The sequence below is a fragment of the Oncorhynchus mykiss genome, chromosome 13 (assembly GCF_013265735.2).
Source record: "Oncorhynchus mykiss isolate Arlee chromosome 13, USDA_OmykA_1.1, whole genome shotgun sequence".
NCBI lineage: Eukaryota > Metazoa > Chordata > Actinopteri > Salmoniformes > Salmonidae > Oncorhynchus > Oncorhynchus mykiss.
This window is the reverse complement of record NC_048577.1, coordinates 3,296,806-3,323,002: the sequence shown is the minus strand read 5'-3', so window position 1 is coordinate 3,323,002 and position 26,197 is coordinate 3,296,806. Positions and strand designations below refer to the sequence as shown.

The window sequence follows — 26,197 nt, the reverse complement described above, 5'->3', positions numbered from 1 at the left end:
GGTGTTGCTGTTTAAGTTGTCTCCCATGTTAGCTGCTAGAGCTGCAGACACCTGCAGAGAACACACAGCGAGGGTTAATGTACAGTTTGTGTGTCTGTGTGTCTGTCTGTGTGTGTGTGTGTCTGTTTGTCTGTGTGTCCGTTTGTATGTGTATGTCTATGTGTGTGTGTGTGTGTGTGTGTGTGTCTGTGTCTGTGTGTGTGTGTGTGTGTGTGTGTGTGTGTGTGTCTGTCTGTACGTTTGTGTGTATGTCTATGTCTGTGTGTCTGTCTGTCTGTCTGTCTGTCTGTGTGTCTGTGTGTCTGTGTCTGTGTCTGTGTCTGTGTCTGTGTCTGTGTCTGTGTGTGTTACCTGTGGGTCCAGGTCTCTACACAGTGTAGTCAGGTTGTGTAGAAGGATCATGCTCTGCTCAGCATCCAGCTGTCTGAAGGCTGGCCCTGGGGCCACACATCGAAACAACAGAGGAAGACTGGAGAGAGAGGGGGGGGGGGGGGGGGGAGAGAAAGAGAAGAGGTAATATTATGTAGGATTGAGAGAGAGAGAGAGAGAGAGAGACAGGAGAGAGAGAGAGCAATACCACAGTGTGCCATCACAGCAGCAAGATTTGTGACCTGTTGCCACAAGAAAAGGTTTTACCTCACTTGCTTTGGCAATGTTAACATATGTTTCCCATGCCAATAAAGCGCCTTGAATTGAATTGAGAGAGAGAGAGAGACGAGAAGACAGACTCACAGACAGATAGACAGAGACAGGCCCACGCAGACAGACAGACAGGAGAGAAACAGCGAGAGAGGCACAGAGAGACAGAGAGAGGCAGAAAGAGAGAGAGAGACTCACATAGAGACAGGAGAGAGAGAGACGAGAGCGAGAGAGACAGACAGACAGACAGACAGACAGACAGACAGACAGACAGACAGACAGACTCACATACAGACAGGAGCGAGACAGACAGACAGACAGACAGACAGACAGACAGACAGACAGACAGACAGACAGACAGACAGACAGACAGACAGACAGACAGACAGGAGAGATAGAGACAGACAGACAGACAGACAGACAGACAGACAGACAGACAGACTCACAACAGAGGGTTGAAGTTGCTGTCCTGTAGGTAGACCAGTGATGTGTAGTAGTCAGTGAGGTTCTGGGGCAGGCTAGTGGAGTTCAGTAGACCTATGTTCACCAGGTTCACTGTGAACACCTGCAACACCTGGGAGGAGGAAGAGGAGGAGGGGGAGGAGGAAGAGGAGGAGGAAGAGGAGGAGGAAGAAGAGGAGAAGGAGGAGAAGGGGGAGGAGGAAGAGGAGGAGGAAGAGGAGGTGGAAGAGGAATAAGAGGAGGAGGAAGTGGAAGAGGAGGAGGGGAGGAGGAAGAGGAGGAGGTGGAGGAAGGGGAGGAAGAGGAGGATGAGGAGGAGGATGAGGAGGAGGATGAGGAGGAGGAAGTGGAAGAGGAGGAGGGGGAGAAGGGGGAGGAGGGGGAGGAGGTGGAAGAGGAATAAGAGGAGGAAGTGGAAGAGGAGGAGGAGGAGGAGGAAGAAGAGGAGGAGGTGGAGGAAGAGGAGGAGGGACACACACAGGGATTAATACCATGCCATGCATTCCAGGTGTGTGCCAATTTGAATTGAAAGCAGTCAATTCAGGAAGTAAACTCAATTAGCAATTTGATATTTGGAAATTCATCCTTTTTCAATGATGCTCAAGTAGAAGCTGTGTGTGTGTGTGTGTGTGTGTGTGTGTGTGTGTGTGTGTGTGTGTGTGTGTGTGTGTGTGTGTGTGTGTGTGTGTGTGTGTCTATATACCACAGTACAGTACCTGCGCTGATCCGAAGGTGTTGAGGTCTTCCAAGGTGAGATAAGTGATGAAGAGTCCGATGTTCTCAGCAAACCAGGCCGTTGAGTTGAGCTCTGGATCACTGGCGTTGTAACACTTAGGAGCCGACGCTGCAGACAGCAGGACAAAGCATGTTGCCACCACAGACATTTGGTAAAGCAGTGTTATAACAGTGTTATAGCAGTGTTATGGCAGTGTTATAACAGTGTTATAGCAGTGTTATGGCAGTGTTATAACAGTGTTATAGCAGTGTTATGGCAGTGTTATAACAGTGTTATAGCAGTGTTACTGCAGTGTTATGACAGTGATATGGCAGTGTTATGGCAGTGATATGGCAGTGTTACTGCAGTGTTGTGGCAGTGTTACTGCAGTGTTATGACAGTGTTATAACAGTGTTATAGCAGTGTTACTGCAGTGTTATGACAGTGTTATAACAGTGTTACTGCAGTGTTATAGCAGTGTTATAACAGTGTTATAGCAGTGCTACTGCAGTGTTATGACAGTGTATAACAGTGTTATGGCAGTGATATGGCAGTGATATGGCAGTGATATGGCAGTGTTTCTGCAGTGTTGTGGCAGTGTTTCTGCATTGTTATGGCAGTGATATGGCAGTGATATGGCAGTGTTATGGCAGTGATATGGCAGTGATATGGCAGTGTTACTGCAGTGTTATAACAGTGTTACTGCAGTGTTATTGCAGTGATATGGCAGTGTTATGGCAGTGATGTGGCAGTGATATGGCAGTGTTATGGCAGTGATATGGCAGTGATATGGCAGTGATATGGCAGTGTTACTGCAGTGTTATAACAGTGTTATTGCAGTGTTATGGCAGTGATATGGCAGTGATATGGCAGTGTTACTGCAGTGATATGGCAGTGATATGGCAGTGTTACTGCAGTGTTATAACAGTGTTATTGCAGTGTTATGGCAGTGATATGGCAGTGATATGGCAGTGATATGGCAGTGATATGGCAGTGTTACTGCAGTGTTATAACAGTGTTATTGCAGTGATATGGCAGTGTTACTGCAGTGTTATAACAGTGTTACTGCAGTGTTATTGCAGTGTTATTGCAGTGATATGGCAGTGTTATGGCAGTGATATGGCAGTGATATGGCAGTGTTATGACAGGTGGTTGACCAGCTGTATCATTCTCTCAGTATTACCAATATAAAGTTCCCCAAACAATGACATCATAGTGAGAATTAAAACTGCTACGTTATCACCACGTACATCACCGGGACCAAGCTTCCTGCCATCCAGGACCTCTACACCGGGCAGTGTCAGAGGAAGGCCTTAACAATGGTCAAAGACTCCAGCCACCCTAGTCATAGACTGCTCTCTCTGCTACCGCACGGCAAGTGGTACCGGAGCGCCAAGTCTAGGTCCAAGAGGCTCCTAAACAGCTTCCACCCCCAAGATATAAGACTCCTGAACAGCTAATCAAATGGCTACCCAGACTATTTGCATTGCCCCCCCCCCCCACTCCCTCTTTTATACTGCTGCTACTCTCTGTTATCATCTATGCATAGTCACTTTAATAACTCTACCTACATGTACATATTACCTCAATTACCTCGACACCGGTGCCCCCGCACATTGACTCTGTACCGGTACCTCCCTGTATATGGTCTCCACATTGACTCTGTACCGGTACCTCCCTGTATATAGTCTCCACATTGACTCTGTACCGGTACCTCCCTGTATATAGTCTCCACATTGACTCTGTACCGGTACCTCCCTGTATATAGTCTCCACATTGACTCTGTACCGGTACCTCCCTATATATAGTCTCCACATTGACTCTGTACCGGTACCTCCCTGTATATAGTCTCCACATTGACTCTGTACCGGTACCTCCCTGTATATAGTCTCCACATTGACTCTGTACCGGTACCTCCCTGTATATAGTCTCCACATTGACTCTGTACCGGTACCTCCCTGTATATAGTCTCCACATTGACTCTGTACCGGTACCTCCCTGTATATAGTCTCCACATTGACTCTGTACCGGTACCTCCCTGTATATAGTCTCCACATTGACTCTGTACCGGTACCTCCCTGTATATAGTCTCCACATTGACTCTGTACCGGTACCTCCCTGTATATAGTCTCCACATTGACTCTGTACCGGTACCTCCCTGTATATAGTCTCCACATTGACTCTGTACCGGTACCTCCCTGTATATAGTCTCCACATTGACTCTGTACCGGTACCTCCCTGTATATAGTCTCCACATTGACTCTGTACCGGTACCTCCCTGTATATAGTCTCCACATTGACTCTGTACCGGTACCTCCCTGTATATAGTCTCCACATTGACTCTGTACCGGTACCTCCCTGTATATAGTCTCCACATTGACTCTGTACCGGTACCCCCTGTATATAGCCTCCACATTGACTCTGTACCGGTACCTCCCTGTATATAGTCTCCACATTGACTCTGTACCGGTACCTCCCTGTATATAGTCTCCACATTGACTCTGTACCAGTACCCCCTGTATATAGTCTCCACATTGACTCTGTACCGGTACCTCCCTGTATATAGTCTCCACATTGACTCTGTACCGGTACCCCCTGTATATAGTCTCCACATTGACTCTGTACCGGTACCTCCCTGTATATAGTCTCCACATTGACTCTGTACCAGTACCCCCTGTATATAGTCTCCACATTGACTCTGTACCGGTACCTCCCTGTATATAGTCTCCACATTGACTCTGTACCGGTACCTCCCTGTATATAGTCTCCACATTGACTCTGTACCGGTACCTCCCTGTATATAGTCTCCACATTGACTCTGTACCGGTACCTCCCTGTATATAGTCTCCACATTGACTCTGTACCGGTACCTCCCTGTATATAGTCTCCACATTGACTCTGTACCGGTACCTCCCTGTATATAGTCTCCACATTGACTCTGTACCGGTACCTCCCTGTATATAGTCTCCACATTGACTCTGTACCGGTACACCCTGTATATAGCCTCCACATTGACTCTGTACCGGTACCTCCCTGTATATAGCCTCCACATTGACTCTGTACCGGTACCTCCCTGTATATAGCCTCCACATTGACTCTGTACCAGTACCTCCCTGTATATAGCCTCCACATTGACTCTGTACCAGTACCTCCCTGTATATAGCCTCCACATTGACTCTGTACCGGTACCTCCCTGTATATAGCCTCCACATTGACTCTGTACCAGTACCTCCCTGTATATAGCCTCCACATTGACTCTGTACCAGTACCTCCCTGTATATAGCCTCCACATTGACTCTGTACCGGTACACCCTGTATATAGCCTCCACATTGACTCTGTACCGGTACCTCCCTGTATATAGCCTCCACATTGACTCTGTACCGGTACCTCCCTGTATATAGTCTCCACATTGACTCTGTACCGGTACCTCCCTGTATATAGTCTCCACATTGACTCTGTACCAGTACCCCCTGTATATAGTCTCCACATTGACTCTGTACCGGTACCTCCCTGTATATAGTCTCCACATTGACTCTGTACCGGTACCCCCTGTATATAGTCTCCACATTGACTCTGTACCGGTACCTCCCTGTATATAGTCTCCACATTGACTCTGTACCAGTACCCCCTGTATATAGTCTCCACATTGACTCTGTACCGGTACCTCCCTGTATATAGTCTCCACATTGACTCTGTACCGGTACCTCCCTGTATATAGTCTCCACATTGACTCTGTACCGGTACCTCCCTGTATATAGTCTCCACATTGACTCTGTACCGGTACCTCCCTGTATATAGTCTCCACATTGACTCTGTACCGGTACCTCCCTGTATATAGTCTCCACATTGACTCTGTACCGGTACCTCCCTGTATATAGTCTCCACATTGACTCTGTACCGGTACCTCCCTGTATATAGTCTCCACATTGACTCTGTACCGGTACACCCTGTATATAGCCTCCACATTGACTCTGTACCGGTACCTCCCTGTATATAGCCTCCACATTGACTCTGTACCGGTACCTCCCTGTATATAGCCTCCACATTGACTCTGTACCAGTACCTCCCTGTATATAGCCTCCACATTGACTCTGTACCAGTACCTCCCTGTATATAGCCTCCACATTGACTCTGTACCGGTACCTCCCTGTATATAGCCTCCACATTGACTCTGTACCAGTACCTCCCTGTATATAGCCTCCACATTGACTCTGTACCAGTACCTCCCTGTATATAGCCTCCACATTGACTCTGTACCGGTACACCCTGTATATAGCCTCCACATTGACTCTGTACCGGTACCTCCCTGTATATAGCCTCCACATTGACTCTGTACCGGTACCTCCCTGTATATAGCCTCCACATTGACTCTGTACCAGTACCTCCCTGTATATAGCCTCCACATTGACTCTGTACCAGTACCTCCCTGTATATAGCCTCCACATTGACTCTGTACCGGTACCTCCCTGTATATAGCCTCCACATTGACTCTGTACCAGTACCTCCCTGTATATAGCCTCCACATTGACTCTGTACCAGTACCTCCCTGTATATAGCCTCCACATTGACTCTGTACCAGTACCTCCCTGTATATAGCCTCCACATTGACTCTGTACCAGTACCTCCCTGTATATAGCCTCCACATTGACTCTGTACCAGTACCTCCCTGTATATAGTCTCCACATTGACTCTGTACCGTAACACCCTGTATATAGTCTCCACATTGACTCTGTACCGGTACCTCCCTGTATATAGTCTCCACATTGACTCTGTACCGGTACCTCCCTGTATATAGTCTCCACATTGACTCTGTACCAGTACCTCCCTGTATATAGCCTCCACATTGACTCTGTACCGGTACCTCCCTGTATATAGTCTCCACATTGACTCTGTACCGGTACCTCCCTGTATATAGTCTCCACATTGACTCTGTACCGGTACCTCCCTGTATATAGTCTCCACATTGACTCTGTACCGGTACCTCCCTGTATATAGTCTCCACATTGACTCTGTACCGGTACCTCCCTGTATATAGTCTCCACATTGACTCTGTACCAGTACCTCCCTGTATATAGTCTCCACATTGACTCTGTACCGGTACCTCCCTGTATATAGTCTCCACATTGACTCTGTACCAGTACCTCCCTGTATATAGTCTCCACATTGACTCTGTACCGGTACCTCCCTGTATATAGTCTCCACATTGACTCTGTACCGGTACCTCCCTGTATATAGTCTCCACATTGACTCTGTACCAGTACCTCCCTGTATATAGCCTCCACATTGACTCTGTACCGGTACCTCCCTGTATATAGTCTCCACATTGACTCTGTACCGGTACCTCCCTGTATATAGTCTCCACATTGACTCTGTACCGGTACCTCCCTGTATATAGTCTCCACATTGACTCTGTACCGGTACCTCCCTGTATATAGTCTCCACATTGACTCTGTACCGGTACCTCCCTGTATATAGTCTCCACATTGACTCTGTACCAGTACCTCCCTGTATATAGTCTCCACATTGACTCTGTACCGGTACCTCCCTGTATATAGTCTCCACATTGACTCTGTACCAGTACCTCCCTGTATATAGTCTCCACATTGACTCTGTACCAGTACCTCCCTGTATATAGTCTCCACATTGACTCTGTACCGTAACACCCTGTATATAGTCTCCACATTGACTCTGTACCAGTACCTCCCTGTATATAGTCTCCACATTGACTCTGTACCGGTACCTCCCTGTATATAGTCTCCACATTGACTCTGTACCGGTACCTCCCTGTATATAGTCTCCACATTGACTCTGTACCGGTACCTCCCTGTATATAGTCTCCACATTGACTCTGTACCGGTACCTCCCTGTATATAGTCTCCACATTGACTCTGTACCAGTACCTCCCTGTATATAGTCTCCACATTGACTCTGTACCAGTACCTCCCTGTATATAGTCTCCACATTGACTCTGTACCGTAACACCCTGTATATAGTCTCCACATTGACTCTGTACCAGTACCTCCCTGTATATAGTCTCCACATTGACTCTGTACCGGTACCTCCCTGTATATAGTCTCCACATTGACTCTGTACCAGTACCTCCCTGTATATAGTCTCCACATTGACTCTGTACCAGTACCTCCCTGTATATAGTCTCCACATTGACTCTGTACCGGTACCTCCCTGTATATAGTCTCCACATTGACTCTGTACCGGTACCTCCCTGTATATAGTCTCCACATTGACTCTGTACCGGTACCTCCCTGTATATAGTCTCCACATTGACTCTGTACCGGTACCTCCCTGTATATAGTCTCCACATTGACTCTGTACCAGTACCTCCCTGTATATAGCCTCCACATTGACTCTGTACCGGTACCTCCCTGTATATAGTCTCCACATTGACTCTGTACCGGTACCTCCCTGTATATAGTCTCCACATTGACTCTGTACCGGTACCTCCCTGTATATAGTCTCCACATTGACTCTGTACCGGTACCTCCCTGTATATAGTCTCCACATTGACTCTGTACCGGTACCTCCCTGTATATAGTCTCCACATTGACTCTGTACCGGTACCTCCCTGTATATAGTCTCCACATTGACTCTGTACCGGTACCTCCCTGTATATAGTCTCCACATTGACTCTGTACCAGTACCCCCTGTATATAGTCTCCACATTGACTCTGTACCAGTACCTCCTGTATATAGTCTCCACATTGACTCTGTACCAGTACCCCCTGTATATAGCCTCCACATTGACTCTGTACCGGTACCCCCTGTATATAGCCTCCACATTGACTCTGTACCGGTACCTCCCTGTATATAGCCTCCACATTGACTCTGTACCGGTACCCCCTGTATATAGCCTCCACATTGACTCTGTACCGGTACCTCCCTGTATATAGCCTCCACATTGACTCTGTACCGGTACCTCCCTGTATATAGCCTCCACATTGACTCTGTACCGGTACCTCCCTGTATATAGCCTCCACATTGACTCTGTACCGGTACCTCCCTGTATATAGTCTCCACATTGACTCTGTACCGGTACCCGCTGTATATAGTCTCCACATTGACTCTGTACCGGTACCTCCCTGTATATAGTCTCCACATTGACTCTGTACCGGTACCCCCTGTATATAGTCTCCACATTGACTCTGTACCGGTACCTCCCTGTATATAGTCTCCACATTGACTCTGTACCGGTACCTCCCTGTATATAGTCTCCACATTGACTCTGTACCGGTACCCCCTGTATATAGTCTCCACATTGACTCTGTACCGGTACCTCCCTGTATATAGTCTCCACATTGACTCTGTACCGGTACCTCCCTGTATATAGTCTCCACATTGACTCTGTACCGGTACCTCCCTGTATATAGTCTCCACATTGACTCTGTACCGGTACCCCCTGTATATAGCCTCCACATTGACTCTGTCCCGGTACCCCCTGTATATAGTCTCCACATTGACTCTGTACCGGTACCTCCCTGTATATAGTCTCCACATTGACTCTGTACCGGTACCTCCCTGTATATAGTCTCCACATTGACTCTGTACCGGTACCCCCTGTATATAGTCTCCACATTGACTCTGTACCGGTACCCCCTGTATATAGCCTCCACATTGACTCTGTCCCGGTACCTCCCTGTATATAGTCTCCACATTGACTCTGTACCGGTACCTCCCTGTATATAGTCTCCACATTGACTCTGTACCGGTACCCCCTGTATATAGTCTCCACATTGACTCTGTACCGGTACCTCCCTGTATATAGTCTCCACATTGACTCTGTATGGGTACCTCCCTGTATATAGTCTCCACATTGACTCTGTCCCGGTACCCCCTGTATATAGTCTCCACATTGACTCTGTACCGGTACCTCCCTGTATATAGTCTCCACATTGACTCTGTATCGGTACCCCCTGTATATAGTCTCCACATTGACTCTGTCCCGGTACCCCCTGTATATAGTCTCCACATTGACTCTGTACCGGTACCTCCCTGTATATAGTCTCCACATTGACTCTGTACCGGTACCTCCCTGTATATAGTCTCCACATTGACTCTGTACCGGTACCTCCCTGTATATAGTCTCCACATTGACTCTGTACCGGTACCTCCCTGTATATAGTCTCCACATTGACTCTGTACCGGTACCCCCTGTATATAGTCTCCACATTGACTCTGTACAGGTACCTCCCTGTATATAGTCTCCACATTGACTCTGTACCAGTACCTCCCTGTATATAGCCTCCACATTGACTCTGTACCGGTACCTCCCTGTATATAGCCTCCACATTGACTCTGTACCGGTACCTCCTGTATATAGTCTCCACATTGACTCTGTACCGGTAATACCTGTATATAGTCTCCACATTGACTCTGTACCGGTACCTCCCTGTATATAGTCTCCACATTGACTCTGTACCGGTACCTCCCTGTATATAGTCTCCACATTGACTCTGTACCGGTACCTCCCTGTATATAGTCTCCACATTGACTCTGTACCGGTACCTCCCTGTATATAGTCTCCACATTGACTCTGTACCGGTACCTCCCTGTATATAGTCTCCACATTGACTCTGTACCGGTACCTCCCTGTATATAGCCTCCACATTGACTCTGTACCGGTACCTCCCTGTATATAGTCTCCACATTGACTCTGTACCGGTACCTCCCTGTATATAGCCTCCACATTGACTCTGTACCGGTACCCCCTGTATATAGTCTCCACATTGACTCTGTACCGGTACCCCCTGTATATAGCCTCCACATTGACTCTGTACCGGTACCTCCCTGTATATAGTCTCCACATTGACTCTGTACCGGTACCTCCCTGTATATAGTCTCCACATTGACTCTGTATCGGTACCCCCTGTATATAGTCTCCACATTGACTCTGTCCCGGTACCCCCTGTATATAGTCTCCACATTGACTCTGTACCGGTACCTCCCTGTATATAGTCTCCACATTGACTCTGTACCGGTACCTCCCTGTATATAGTCTCCACATTGACTCTGTACCGGTACCTCCCTGTATATAGTCTCCACATTGACTCTGTACCGGTACCTCCCTGTATATAGTCTCCACATTGACTCTGTACCGGTACCCCCTGTATATAGTCTCCACATTGACTCTGTACAGGTACCTCCCTGTATATAGTCTCCACATTGACTCTGTACCAGTACCTCCCTGTATATAGCCTCCACATTGACTCTGTACCGGTACCTCCCTGTATATAGCCTCCACATTGACTCTGTACCGGTACCTCCTGTATATAGTCTCCACATTGACTCTGTACCGGTAATACCTGTATATAGTCTCCACATTGACTCTGTACCGGTACCTCCCTGTATATAGTCTCCACATTGACTCTGTACCGGTACCTCCCTGTATATAGTCTCCACATTGACTCTGTACCGGTACCTCCCTGTATATAGTCTCCACATTGACTCTGTACCGGTACCTCCCTGTATATAGTCTCCACATTGACTCTGTACCGGTACCTCCCTGTATATAGTCTCCACATTGACTCTGTACCGGTACCTCCCTGTATATAGCCTCCACATTGACTCTGTACCGGTACCTCCCTGTATATAGTCTCCACATTGACTCTGTACCGGTACCTCCCTGTATATAGCCTCCACATTGACTCTGTACCGGTACCCCCTGTATATAGTCTCCACATTGACTCTGTACCGGTACCTCCCTGTATATAGTCTCCACATTGACTCTGTACCGGTACCTCCCTGTATATAGTCTCCACATTGACTCTGTACCGGTACCTCCCTGTATATAGTCTCCACATTGACTCTGTACCGGTACCTCCCTGTATATAGTCTCCACATTGACTCTGTACCGGTACCTCCCTGTATATAGTCTCCACATTGACTCTGTACCGGTACCTCCCTGTATATAGTCTCCACATTGACTCTGTACCGGTACCTCCCTGTATATAGCCTCCACATTGACTCTGTACCGGTACCTCCCTGTATATAGTCTCCACATTGACTCTGTACCGGTACCTCCCTGTATATAGTCTCCACATTGACTCTGTACCGGTACCTCCCTGTATATAGTCTCCACATTGACTCTGTACTGGTACCTCCTGTATACAGTCTCCACATTGACTCTGTACCGGTACCTCCCTGTATATAGTCTCCACATTGACTCTGTACCGGTACCTCCCTGTATATAGCCTCCACATTGACTCTGTACCGGTACCTCCCTGTATATAGTCTCCACATTGACTCTGTACCGGTACCTCCCTGTATATAACCTCCACATTGACTCTGTACCGGTACCTCCCTTTATATAGTCTCCACATTGACTCTGTACCGGTACCTCCCTGTATATAGTCTCCACATTGACTCTGTACCGGTACCTCCCTTTATATAGTCTCCACATTGACTCTGTACCGGTACCTCCCTTTATATAGTCTCCACATTGACTCTGTACCGGTACCTCCCTTTATATAGTCTCCACATTGACTCTGTACCGGTACCTCCCTGTATATAGTCTCCACATTGACTCTGTACTGGTACCTCCTGTATACAGTCTCCACATTGACTCTGTACCGGTACCTCCCTGTATATAGTCTCCACATTGACTCTGTACCGGTACCTCCCTGTATATAGCCTCCACATTGACTCTGTACCGGTACCTCCCTGTATATAGTCTCCACATTGACTCTGTACCGGTACCTCCCTGTATATAACCTCCACATTGACTCTGTACCGGTACCTCCCTTTATATAGTCTCCACATTGACTCTGTACCGGTACCTCCCTGTATATAGTCTCCACATTGACTCTGTACCGGTACCTCCCTTTATATAGTCTCCACATTGACTCTGTACCGGTACCTCCCTGTATATAGTCTCCACATTGACTCTGTACCGGTACCTCCCTGTATATAGCCTCCACATTGACTCTGTACCGGTACCTCCCTGTATATAGTCTCCACATTGACTCTGTACCGGTACCTCCCTGTATATAGTCTCCACATTGACTCTGTACCGGTACCTCCCTGTATATAGTCTCCACATTGACTCTGTACCGGTACCTCCCTGTATATAGCCTCCACATTGACTCTGTACCGGTACCTCCCTGTATATAGTCTCCACATTGACTCTGTACCGGTACCTCCCTGTATATAACCTCCACATTGACTCTGTACCGGTACCTCCCTTTATATAGTCTCCACATTGACTCTGTACCGGTACCTCCCTGTATATAGTCTCCACATTGACTCTGTACCGGTACCTCCCTTTATATAGTCTCCACATTGACTCTGTACCGGTACCTCCCTTTATATAGTCTCCACATTGACTCTGTACCGGTACCTCCCTTTATATAGTCTCCACATTGACTCTGTACCGGTACCTCCCTGTATATAGTCTCCACATTGACTCTGTACTGGTACCTCCTGTATACAGTCTCCACATTGACTCTGTACCGGTACCTCCCTGTATATAGTCTCCACATTGACTCTGTACCGGTACCTCCCTGTATATAGCCTCCACATTGACTCTGTACCGGTACCTCCCTGTATATAGTCTCCACATTGACTCTGTACCGGTACCTCCCTGTATATAACCTCCACATTGACTCTGTACCGGTACCTCCCTTTATATAGTCTCCACATTGACTCTGTACCGGTACCTCCCTGTATATAGTCTCCACATTGACTCTGTACCGGTACCTCCCTTTATATAGTCTCCACATTGACTCTGTACCGGTACCTCCCTGTATATAGTCTCCACATTGACTCTGTACCGGTACCTCCCTGTATATAGCCTCCACATTGACTCTGTACCGGTACCTCCCTGTATATAGTCTCCACATTGACTCTGTACCGGTACCTCCCTGTATATAGTCTCCACATTGACTCTGTACCGGTACCTCCCTGTATATAGTCTCCACATTGACTCTGTACCGGTACCTCCCTGTATATAGTCTCCACATTGACTCTGTACCGGTACCTCCCTGTATATAGTCTCCACATTGACTCTGTACTGGTACCTCCCTGTATATAGTCTCCACATTGACTCTGTACCGGTACCTCCCTGTATATAGTCTCCACATTGACTCTGTACCGGTACCTCCCTGTATATAGTCTCCACATTGACTCTGTACCGGTACCTCCCTGTATATAGTCTCCACATTGACTCTGTACCGGTACCTCCCTGTATATAGCCTCCACATTGTTATTTTACTGCTGCTCTTTAATTACTTGTTCCTTTTATTTCTTATTCACATTTTTTAAACTGTATTGTTGGTTAGGGGCTTGTAAGTAAGCATTTCACTGAAAGGTTGTATTCAGCGTGCGTTGTGACAAATACAATTTCATTCGATTTGATCATGGAACATTTAGAGCCAACATGGAGGACGGTTACATAAACTCCATAGACATATCTATGGCTCCGATGGAAACTGGCGGGTCTGTGGCACAAAATGGCTGACCTGAGGTGAGATACGTCCTGATGGTCTCCCTGTACACATCTCTCTCCACAAAGTCGGCAGCGCTGTAGTTATAACTCCCCAGAATTGAGACGCTAAAAAAAAACACAACAAAAACAACAACATCACATTCATTACAACAGATCAAGTCAAAACACAATATCGAACATTGAGACCAGACGGTATAAAAAGACAGAATGTGAAACTCTTCTACAAGAGTTCCACCAACACTAAGGGGTTGTTCCCGTGGTAACAAGTCTCAGTACAAAGTCATAACAGGTGAAAGCCGCGGCCCTCTGCACATCATACTAAGCCCTTGTAAGGGGTTGTTCCCGTGGTAACAAGTCTCAGTAAAAAGTCCTAACAGGTGAAAGCCGCGGCCCTCTGCACATCTGCAAATCCCTGCCTGCACGGGATTGTAATTCCGGTCCCACCAGTCTTCTGTCTGACGTTCAGCTGTTTTCTGTCTACCCCTTTCAATAAAATCAGAAAACAGATACGTAGTAAATATATTTTTTTGGGGGAAAAATCCCTTACAGTTTCTGGAAGGCCAGACAAGGGGCGGTCTGGACAGCGGCGGAGGTCACCAGGCTCCTGGTGAGGAAGGGCAGGTAGTTCTTCAGCCTCATGTCAAACCAGGCGTTGACCTCTGACCTCTGACTGCTGCTGAGAGCCTGGGGCCAGACACACGGCAGTGTGGGACGCCTCACTGACTCAGGGATACTCTCCTGGGGGGGGGGGGGGAAGACAGGCCAGTGGCTTAGATATGAATGCGGTTTAGAGGAAACTGGGATGTGTTCTTTCTGGTGAATGGGTGGCAGTTTCACACGGGTAACACAGCAATTGTGTGTGTGTGTGTGTGTGTGTGTGTGTGTGTGTGTGTGTGTGTGTGTGTGTGTGTGTGTGTGTGTGAGTGAGTGAGTGAGTGAGTGAGAGTGTGTGTGAGAGTGTGCGTGCGTGTGTGCGTGCGTGTGTGTGCGTGTGTGTACGTACAGTCCCCAGGAACAGTGGGGTCTTGGCGTAGTTGCTGTAGAGCTGGCAGAGTTTTGTGTCGTCGTCGACAACGTTGGGGCGGCGCAGGAAACGACCCAGGTCAGAGACAGGCAGAGAGTTCACCAGCTAGAGAGAGAGAGAGAGATGAGGAAACACACACACCTTCATCATCATCATCCTTACCTATGTCCTCTTAAAGCATTGTCTCAAACACACACACCTTCATCATCATCATCATCATCATCCTTATCTATGTCCCCTTAAAGCATTGTCTCAAACACACCAGTGGAGGCTGCTGACGGGAGGACGGCTCTCGATAATGTCTGGAACGGAGCAAATGGATTGGAATCAAACACGTGGAAACCATGGAAACCATGTGTTTAATGTATTTGAGACCATTCTACCAATTCCGCTCCAGCCATTACCATGAACCCGTCCTCCCCAATTAAGGTGCCACCAACCTCCTGTGATACACACACACACACACACCCCTCACCTGTTCCATCTGGCTATGGGGTATGAGGGAGAGGAAGGTGGTCAGGTTGGGGAAGCCGAAACCCAGGAAGGAACTCTCCAGGTAACCATAGAAACTGTGGTTGTAGTTTGTGCCATAGCAACGGAGTGGGGAAGAGCCTATGGAGGGGGGCAGGGACAGGACTGTCAATCAAATATCCTTAACGGGAAATTCTGTGGTCAAAAATCAATATGACAAACTGACAACAAATATGATCATTAGTTGTTTGAGTCGTAGGTTTTGTATCACGATATAAAAATATGAAAAACCGAGTGTTGAGCTTTGGTGTTACAGCAAGACACGTTTCATAGTATTCTGTAGTATTTATAGTTTCATAGTATGCTGTAGTATTTATAGTTTCATAGTATTCTGTAGTATTTATAGTTTCATAGTATTCTGTAGTATTTATAGTTTCATAGTATTCTGTAGTATTTATAGTTTCATAGTATTCTGTAGTATTTAGTTTCATAGTATTCTGTAGTATTTATAGTTTCATAGTATTCTGTAGTATTTATAGTTTCATAGTATTCTGTAGTATTTATAGTTTCATAGTATTCTGTAGTATTTATAGTTTCATAGTATTCTGTAGTATTTATAGTTTCATAGTATTCTGTAGTATTTATAGTTTCATAATATTCTGTAGTATTTATAGTTTCATAGTATTCTGTAGTATTTAGTTTCATAGTATTCTGTAGTATTTATAGTTTCATAGTATTCTGTAGTATTTATAGTTTCATAGTATTCTGTAGTATTTATAGTTTCATAGTATTCTGTAGTATTTATAGTTTCATAGTATTCTGTAGTATTTAGTTTCATAGTATTCTGTAGTATTTATAGTTTCATAGTATTCTGTAGTATTTATAGTTTCATAGTATTCTGTAGTATTTATAGTTTCATAGTATTCTGTAGTATTTATAGTTTCATAGTATTCTGTAGTATTTAGTTTCATAGTATTCTGTAGTATTTATAGTTTCATAGTATTCTGTAGTATTTATAGTTTCAATGGATGTGTTGTGGATGTCTGTCAGTACCTTGGAGGGAGAGGGTGATTTGATCGTAGATGTTTCTCTGTGTGTTGTCCTGAAGTGTAGGGAGGGTGGCGTTCAGCACCTCCACCCTTGGAGAGACAAACGTGTCAGGAATGAAACATACCCGTCATCAAAATACAAGATGGCTCCCCTCTCCTCTGCTGATGAGACGACCCCCCACATGACACTATCGTCTAACATGGATCTTGTACATTTAACATGTTATGCAGTTGGAAACAGAGGGGGAGGGGGGCAGGGTGGGAGAACAGTAGGAAGGACGGATACGGTGGGGAGTAGAGGACATGTGACTGTCTGGGAGCCCCCCCCCCCCCACACACTTTGAGATCAGTCAAAGATTCAGGAAAACATGCTTCTACAGTCTCACGTGACATAGAGCAAGATTTAAGATAGATACACCCTGCACATCAACATCACTACTGACTCAGGGTACACCCCTCATGGCTCCCTATTCCCTACATAGTGCACTACTTTAGCCTGAGATACATCCCCAATGGCCCCCTATTCCCTACGTAGTGCACTACTTTAGTCTGAGATACATCCCTAATGGCCCCTATTCCCTACATAGTGCACTACTTTAGCCTGAGATACATCCCTCATGGCCCCCTATTCCCAACATAGTGCACTACTTTACCCTAATGTACATCTCTAATGGCTCCCTATTCCCTACATAGTGCACTACTTTACCCTGTGATACACCTCCAATGGCTCCCTATTCCCTACATAGTGCACTACTTTACCCTGTGATACACCTCCAATGGCTCCCTATTCCCTACATAGTGCACTACTTTACCCTGAGATACATCCCTCATGGCCCCCTATTCCCTACATAGTGCACTACTTTACCCTAAGATACACCCCTCATGGCCCCCTATTCCCTACATAGTGCACTACTTTACCCTAAGATACATCCCTCATGGCCCCCTATTCCCTACATAGTGCACTACTTTACCCTAAGATACACCCCTCATGGCCCCCTATTCCCTACATAGTGCACTACTTTACCCTAAGATACACCCCTCATGGCCCCCTATTCCCTACATAGTGCACTACTTTACCCTAAGATACACCCCTCATGGCCCCCTATTCCCTACATAGTGCACTACTTTACCCTAAGATACACCCCTCATGGCCCCCTATTCCCTACATAGTGCACTACTTTAGTCTGAGATACATCCCCAATGGCCCCCTATTCCCTACATAGTGCACTACTTGTGACCGTAGTTTATAAGTAATAGGTTGCAATTTGGGACGCGAGCCTAAATCCCCAGTGAAGATCAGTCCGTCTCTTACAGCTGCTGTCCAATGTTGCAGTTCCTCTGTGCGACCACACTGAAGAGGGGGGCGACGTGGAGCGGGGACAGGTTGATCAGCAGTGGGCGGAGCCTGCTCTGAAGCCAGGTGAGTACCTCCTGGTCGCTAACGGAGCGGTCTGATAGGTTCCCGCGTTCAAACACCTGCTGGAGCATGGCTGAACGCACCGCCACCGGGAACTTAGACTCTTGACCCTACGGAGGGGAGAGAGGGATGAAGGGAGGGGAGAGGGGTGGAGAGAGTGAGGGGAGAGATGCAGGGGAGAGGGGTGGAGAGAGGGATGGAGGGGGGGAGAGAGGGAGGGGAGAGTGGTGGATAGAGAGGGAGGGAGGGAGGGAGGGAGAGATAAAAGGAGGGAGGAAGGGACAGGAAAGGTAAGAGAGGAAGAGGATGAGTAGCAGAGAGAGAGAACAGATAATGGAAGACAGTTGAATAATAGTCCTTCTTCAGACCCAAACAAACCTTTTGAACTATTGACAGACAGGATCCACTGAAATGACAAACTATTGACAGACAGGATCCCCTCAAATGACAAACTATTGACAGACAGGATCCCCTCAAATGACAGACAGGATCCCCTCAAATGACAAACTATTGACAGACAGAATCCCCTCAAATGACAGACAGGATCCCCTCAAATGGCACCCCTATTCCATATTTGTAAACAAATATAATATATATAGGGAATAGGGTGTCATATGGGACGAACCATATAATATCTTGTCTCATGGTGACAGACAGACAGACAGACAGACAGACAGACAGACAGACAGACGAGCTTGTCTCACGGTGATGGCTAGAGAGAAGTCATTGAAGAAGTCAGTGAAGAGGATGTTGGGTACGTAGTTCATCAGCATGGTGACGTCTGCAGCAGAGCTGAGCTGGTCTGGACTAGAGGACACCTCTGCCAACTGTCTCACTGTGAGCTGGGGCAGGGCCTCCGTCTGCAGCACACACACAACTCACATTATAACCACAGACAAAACCTTATTACAGACACTATCACTGTTAGCTGGTGTAACGGTTCCGTCTGCAGCACAGACACAACAACAGACACTATTACAGACTATTGCCACAGGACAACAGGACAACAGACAGTTACCACAGAGAAGGTGGCCAGTAGTCTCTGCATGTCCTTGAAGGAGGCGAAGGCAGAGAATCCTCTGAAGTTCTTCAGCAGCCAGTCTCCACTGTTTAGGGTGTCAGAGCTACAGCTGGGGTCTGGGAACACACAGACAACACAATTAGACAACACATTTAGAGACAACACATATAGACAACACAATTAGACAACACATTTAGAGAGAACACATTTAGACAACACAATTAGACAACACATTTAGAGAGAACACATTTAGAGAGAACACACAGACAACACAATTAGACAACACAATTAGACAACACATTTAGACAACACAATTAGAGAGAACACATTTAGACAACACATTTAGAGAGAACACACAGACAACACAATTAGAGAGAACACAATTAGACAACACATTTAGAGAGAACACAATTAGAGATAACACAATTAGACAACACATTTAGACAACACAATTAGAGACAACACAATTAGACAACACAATTAGAGAACACATTTAGAGAGAACACATTTAGAGAGAACACACAGACAACACAATTAGAGAGAACACAATTAGACAACACAATTAGAGAGAAAACATTTAGAGAGAAAACATTTAGACAACACATTTAGACAACACATTTAGAGAACACATTTAGAGAGAACACATTTAGACAACACATTTAGAGAGAACACGTTTAGAGAGAACACATTTAGAGAACACGTTTAGAGAGAACACATATAGAGAGAACACAATTAGACAACACATTTAGAGAGAACACAATTAGAGAACACATTTAGAGAGAACACATTTAGACAACACATTTAGACAACACATTTAAACAACACATTTAGAGAGAACACACAGACAACACATTTAGAGAGAACACATTTAGAGAGAACACATTTAGAGAACACATTTAGACAACACATTTAGAGAGAACACATTTAGAGAACACATTTAGACAACACATTTAGAGAGAACACACAGACAACACATTTAGAGAGAACACATTTAGACAACACATTTAGACAACACATTTAGAGAACACATTTAGACAACACATTTAGAGAGAACACACAGACAACACATTTAGAGAGAACACATTTAGACAACACATTTAGACAACACATTTAGAGAACACATTTAGACAACACATTTAGAGAGAACACATTTAGAGAACACATTTAGACAACACATTTAGAGAGAACAGATTTAGACAACACAATTAGAGAGAACACACAGACAACACATTTAGAGAGAGCACATTTAGAGAACACATTTAGACAACACATTTAGAGAGAACACACAGACAACACATTTAGAGAGAACACACAGACAACACATTTAGAGAGAACACATTTAGAGAACACATTTAGAGAGAACACATTTAGAGAACACATTTAGACAACACATTTAGAGAACACATTTAGACAACACATTTAGACAACACATTTAGAGAACACATTTAGACAACACATTTAGAGAGAACACATTTAGAGAACACATTTAGACAACACATTTAGAGAGAACAGATTTAGACAACACAATTAGAGAGAACACACAGACAACACATTTAGAGAGAACACATTTAGAGAACACATTTAGACAACACATTTAGAGAGAACACACAGACAACACATTTAGAGAGAACACACAGACAACACATTTAGAGAGAACACATTTAGACAACACATTTAGACAACACAATTAGAGACAACACAATTAGACAACACAATTAGACAACACAATTAGAGAACACATTTAGAGAGAACACATTTAGACAACACATTTAGAGAGAACACATTTAGAGAACACGTTTAGAGAGAACACATATAGAGAGAACACAATTAGACAACACATTTAGAGAGAACACATTTAGACAACACATTTAGACAAAACATTTAAACAACACATTTAGAGAGAACACACAGACAACACATTTAGAGAGAACACACAGACAACACATTTAGAGAGAACACATTTAGAGAGAACACATTTAGAGAGAACACATTTAGAGAACACATTTAGACAACACATTTAGAGAGAACACATTTAGAGAACACATTTAGACAACACATTTAGAGAGAACACACAGACAACACATTTAGAGAGAACACACAGACAACACATTTAGAGAGAACACATTTAGACAACACATTTAGAGAGAACACATTTAGACAACACATTTAGACAACACATTTAGAGAGAACACACAGACAACACATTTAGAGAGAACACACAGACAACACATTTAGAGAGAACACATTTAGACAACACATTTAGAGAGAACACATTTAGACAACACATTTAGACAACACATTTAGAGAACACATTTAGAGAACACATTTAGACAACACATTTAGACAACACATTTAGAGAACACATTTAGACAACAGATTTAGAGAGAACACATTTAGAGAACACATTTAGACAACACATTTAGAGAGAACAGATTTAGACAACACAATTAGAGAGAACACACAGACAACACATTTAGAGAGAACACATTTAGAGAACACATTTAGACAACACATTTAGAGAGAACACACAGACAACACATTTAGAGAGAACACACAGACAACACATTTAGAGAGAACACATTTAGACAACACATTTAGAGAGAACACATTTAGACAACACATTTAGACAACACATTTAGAGAACACATTTAGAGAACACATTTAGACAACACATTTAGAGAACACATTTAGACAACACATTTAGACAACACATTTAGAGAACACATTTAGACAACACATTTAGAGAGAACACATTTAGAGAGAACACATTTAGAGAACACATTTAGACAACACACTTAGAGAGAACAGATTTAGACAACACAATTAGAGAGAACACACAGACAACACATTTAGAGAGAACACATTTAGAGAACACATTTAGACAACACATTTAGAGAGAACACACAGACAACACATTTAGAGAGAACACACAGACAACACATTTAGAGAGAACACATTTAGAGAGAACACAATTAGACAACACATTTAGAGAGAACACATTTAGACAACACATTTAGACAAAACATTTAAACAACACATTTAGAGAGAACACACAGACAACACATTTAGAGAGAACACACAGACAACACATTTAGAGAGAACACATTTAGACAACACATTTAGACAACACATTTAGAGAACACATTTAGAGAACACATTTAGACAACACATTTAGACAACACAATTAGAGACAACACAATTAGACAACACAATTAGAGAACACATTTAGAGAGAACACATTTAGAGAGAACACACAGACAACACAATTAGAGAGAACACAATTAGACAACACAATTAGAGAGAAAACATTTAGAGAGAAAACATTTAGACAACACATTTAGACAACACATTTAGAGAACACATTTAGAGAGAACACATTTAGACAACACATTTAGAGAGAACACGTTTAGAGAGAACACATTTAGAGAACACGTTTAGAGAGAACACATATAGAGAGAACACAATTAGACAACACATTTAGAGAGAACACAATTAGAGAACACATTTAGAGAGAACACATTTAGACAACACATTTAGACAACACATTTAAACAACACATTTAGAGAGAACACACAGACAACACATTTAGAGAGAACACATTTAGAGAGAACACATTTAGAGAACACATTTAGACAACACATTTAGAGAGAACACATTTAGAGAACACATTTAGACAACACATTTAGAGAGAACACACAGACAACACATTTAGAGAGAACACATTTAGACAACACATTTAGACAACACATTTAGAGAACACATTTAGACAACACATTTAGAGAGAACACACAGACAACACATTTAGAGAGAACACATTTAGACAACACATTTAGACAACACATTTAGAGAACACATTTAGACAACACATTTAGAGAGAACACATTTAGAGAACACATTTAGACAACACATTTAGAGAGAACAGATTTAGACAACACAATTAGAGAGAACACACAGACAACACATTTAGAGAGAGCACATTTAGAGAACACATTTAGACAACACATTTAGAGAGAACACACAGACAACACATTTAGAGAGAACACACAGACAACACATTTAGAGAGAACACATTTAGAGAACACATTTAGAGAGAACACATTTAGAGAACACATTTAGACAACACATTTAGAGAACACATTTAGACAACACATTTAGACAACACATTTAGAGAACACATTTAGACAACACATTTAGAGAGAACACATTTAGAGAACACATTTAGACAACACATTTAGAGAGAACAGATTTAGACAACACAATTAGAGAGAACACACAGACAACACATTTAGAGAGAACACATTTAGAGAACACATTTAGACAACACATTTAGAGAGAACACACAGACAACACATTTAGAGAGAACACACAGACAACACATTTAGAGAGAACACATTTAGACAACACATTTAGACAACACAATTAGAGACAACACAATTAGACAACACAATTAGACAACACAATTAGAGAACACATTTAGAGAGAACACATTTAGACAACACATTTAGAGAGAACACATTTAGAGAACACGTTTAGAGAGAACACATATAGAGAGAACACAATTAGACAACACATTTAGAGAGAACACATTTAGACAACACATTTAGACAAAACATTTAAACAACACATTTAGAGAGAACACACAGACAACACATTTAGAGAGAACACACAGACAACACATTTAGAGAGAACACATTTAGAGAGAACACATTTAGAGAGAACACATTTAGAGAACACATTTAGACAACACATTTAGAGAGAACACATTTAGAGAACACATTTAGACAACACATTTAGAGAGAACACACAGACAACACATTTAGAGAGAACACACAGACAACACATTTAGAGAGAACACATTTAGACAACACATTTAGAGAGAACACATTTAGACAACACATTTAGACAACACATTTAGAGAGAACACACAGACAACACATTTAGAGAGAACACACAGACAACACATTTAGAGAGAACACATTTAGACAACACATTTAGAGAGAACACATTTAGACAACACATTTAGACAACACATTTAGAGAACACATTTAGAGAACACATTTAGACAACACATTTAGACAACACATTTAGAGAACACATTTAGACAACAGATTTAGAGAGAACACATTTAGAGAACACATTTAGACAACACATTTAGAGAGAACAGATTTAGACAACACAATTAGAGAGAACACACAGACAACACATTTAGAGAGAACACATTTAGAGAACACATTTAGACAACACATTTAGAGAGAACACACAGACAACACATTTAGAGAGAACACACAGACAACACATTTAGAGAGAACACATTTAGACAACACATTTAGAGAGAACACATTTAGACAACACATTTAGACAACACATTTAGAGAACACATTTAGAGAACACATTTAGACAACACATTTAGAGAACACATTTAGACAACACATTTAGACAACACATTTAGAGAACACATTTAGACAGAACACATTTAGAGAGAACACATTTAGAGAGAACACATTTAGAGAACACATTTAGACAACACACTTAGAGAGAACAGATTTAGACAACACAATTAGAGAGAACACACAGACAACACATTTAGAGAGAACACATTTAGAGAACACATTTAGACAACACATTTAGAGAGAACACACAGACAACACATTTAGAGAGAACACACAGACAACACATTTAGAGAGAACACATTTAGAGAGAACACAATTAGACAACACATTTAGAGAGAACACATTTAGACAACACATTTAGACAAAACATTTAAACAACACATTTAGAGAGAACACACAGACAACACATTTAGAGAGAACACACAGACAACACATTTAGAGAGAACACATTTAGACAACACATTTAGACAACACATTTAGAGAACACATTTAGAGAACACATTTAGACAACACATTTAGAGAACACATTTAGACAACACATTTAGACAACACATTTAGAGAACACATTTAGACAACACATTTAGAGAGAACACATTTAGAGAGAACACATTTAGAGAACACATTTAGACAACACACTTAGAGAGAACAGATTTAGACAACACAATTAGAGAGAACACACAGACAACACATTTAGAGAGAACACATTTAGAGAACACATTTAGACAACACATTTAGAGAGAACACACAGACAACACATTTAGAGAGAACACACAGACAACACATTTAGAGAGAACACATTTAGACAACACATTTAGACAACACATTTAGAGAACACATTTAGAGAACACATTTAGACAACACATTTAGACAACACATTTAGACAACACATTTAGACAACACATTTAGAGAGAACACACAGACAACACATTTAGAGAGAACACACAGACAACACATTTAGAGAGAACACATTTAGAGAGAACACATTTAGAGAGAACACATTTAGAGAACACATTTAGACAACACATTTAGAGAGAACCCATTTAGAGAACACATTTAGACAACACATTTAGAGAGAACAGATTTAGACAACACAATTAGAGAGAACACACAGACAACACATTTAGAGAGAACACATTTAGAGAACACATTTAGACAACACATTTAGAGAGAACACACAGACAACACATTTAGAGAGAACACACAGACAACACATTTAGAGAGAACACATTTAGACAACACATTTAGACAACACAATTAGAGACAACACAATTAGACAACACAATTAGACAACACAATTAGAGAACACATTTAGAGAGAACACATTTAGACAACACATTTAGAGAGAACACATTTAGAGAACACGTTTAGAGAGAACACATATAGAGAGAACACAATTAGACAACACATTTAGAGAGAACACATTTAGACAACACATTTAGACAAAACATTTAAACAACACATTTAGAGAGAACACACAGACAACACATTTAGAGAGAACACACAGACAACACATTTAGAGAGAACACATTTAGAGAGAACACATTTAGAGAG

The 26,197-nt window shown here is 43.4% G+C and overlaps 1 protein-coding gene across 1 annotated transcript in view; it reads right to left on the bottom strand.

Moving 5' to 3' along the window:
• LOC110489381 overlaps positions 1-26,197 on the bottom strand; it is a 124,968-nt gene that overhangs the window by 2,916 nt on the left and 95,855 nt on the right. Inside the window, exons 82-93 of the mRNA XM_036942553.1 lie at positions 19,254-19,372; positions 18,940-19,095; positions 18,131-18,345; positions 16,823-16,908; positions 15,774-15,910; positions 15,278-15,403; positions 14,822-15,012; positions 14,288-14,379; positions 1,818-1,945; positions 1,086-1,213; positions 352-469; positions 1-51 (exon numbers count right to left, since the gene is read on the bottom strand). The exon at positions 1-51 is cut by the window's left edge and continues 168 nt beyond it. Of these exons, the coding sequence (XP_036798448.1) occupies positions 1-51; positions 352-469; positions 1,086-1,213; positions 1,818-1,945; positions 14,288-14,379; positions 14,822-15,012; positions 15,278-15,403; positions 15,774-15,910; positions 16,823-16,908; positions 18,131-18,345; positions 18,940-19,095; positions 19,254-19,372 (1,547 nt within the window). The remainder of the gene's footprint in view (positions 52-351; positions 470-1,085; positions 1,214-1,817; positions 1,946-14,287; positions 14,380-14,821; positions 15,013-15,277; positions 15,404-15,773; positions 15,911-16,822; positions 16,909-18,130; positions 18,346-18,939; positions 19,096-19,253; positions 19,373-26,197) is intronic.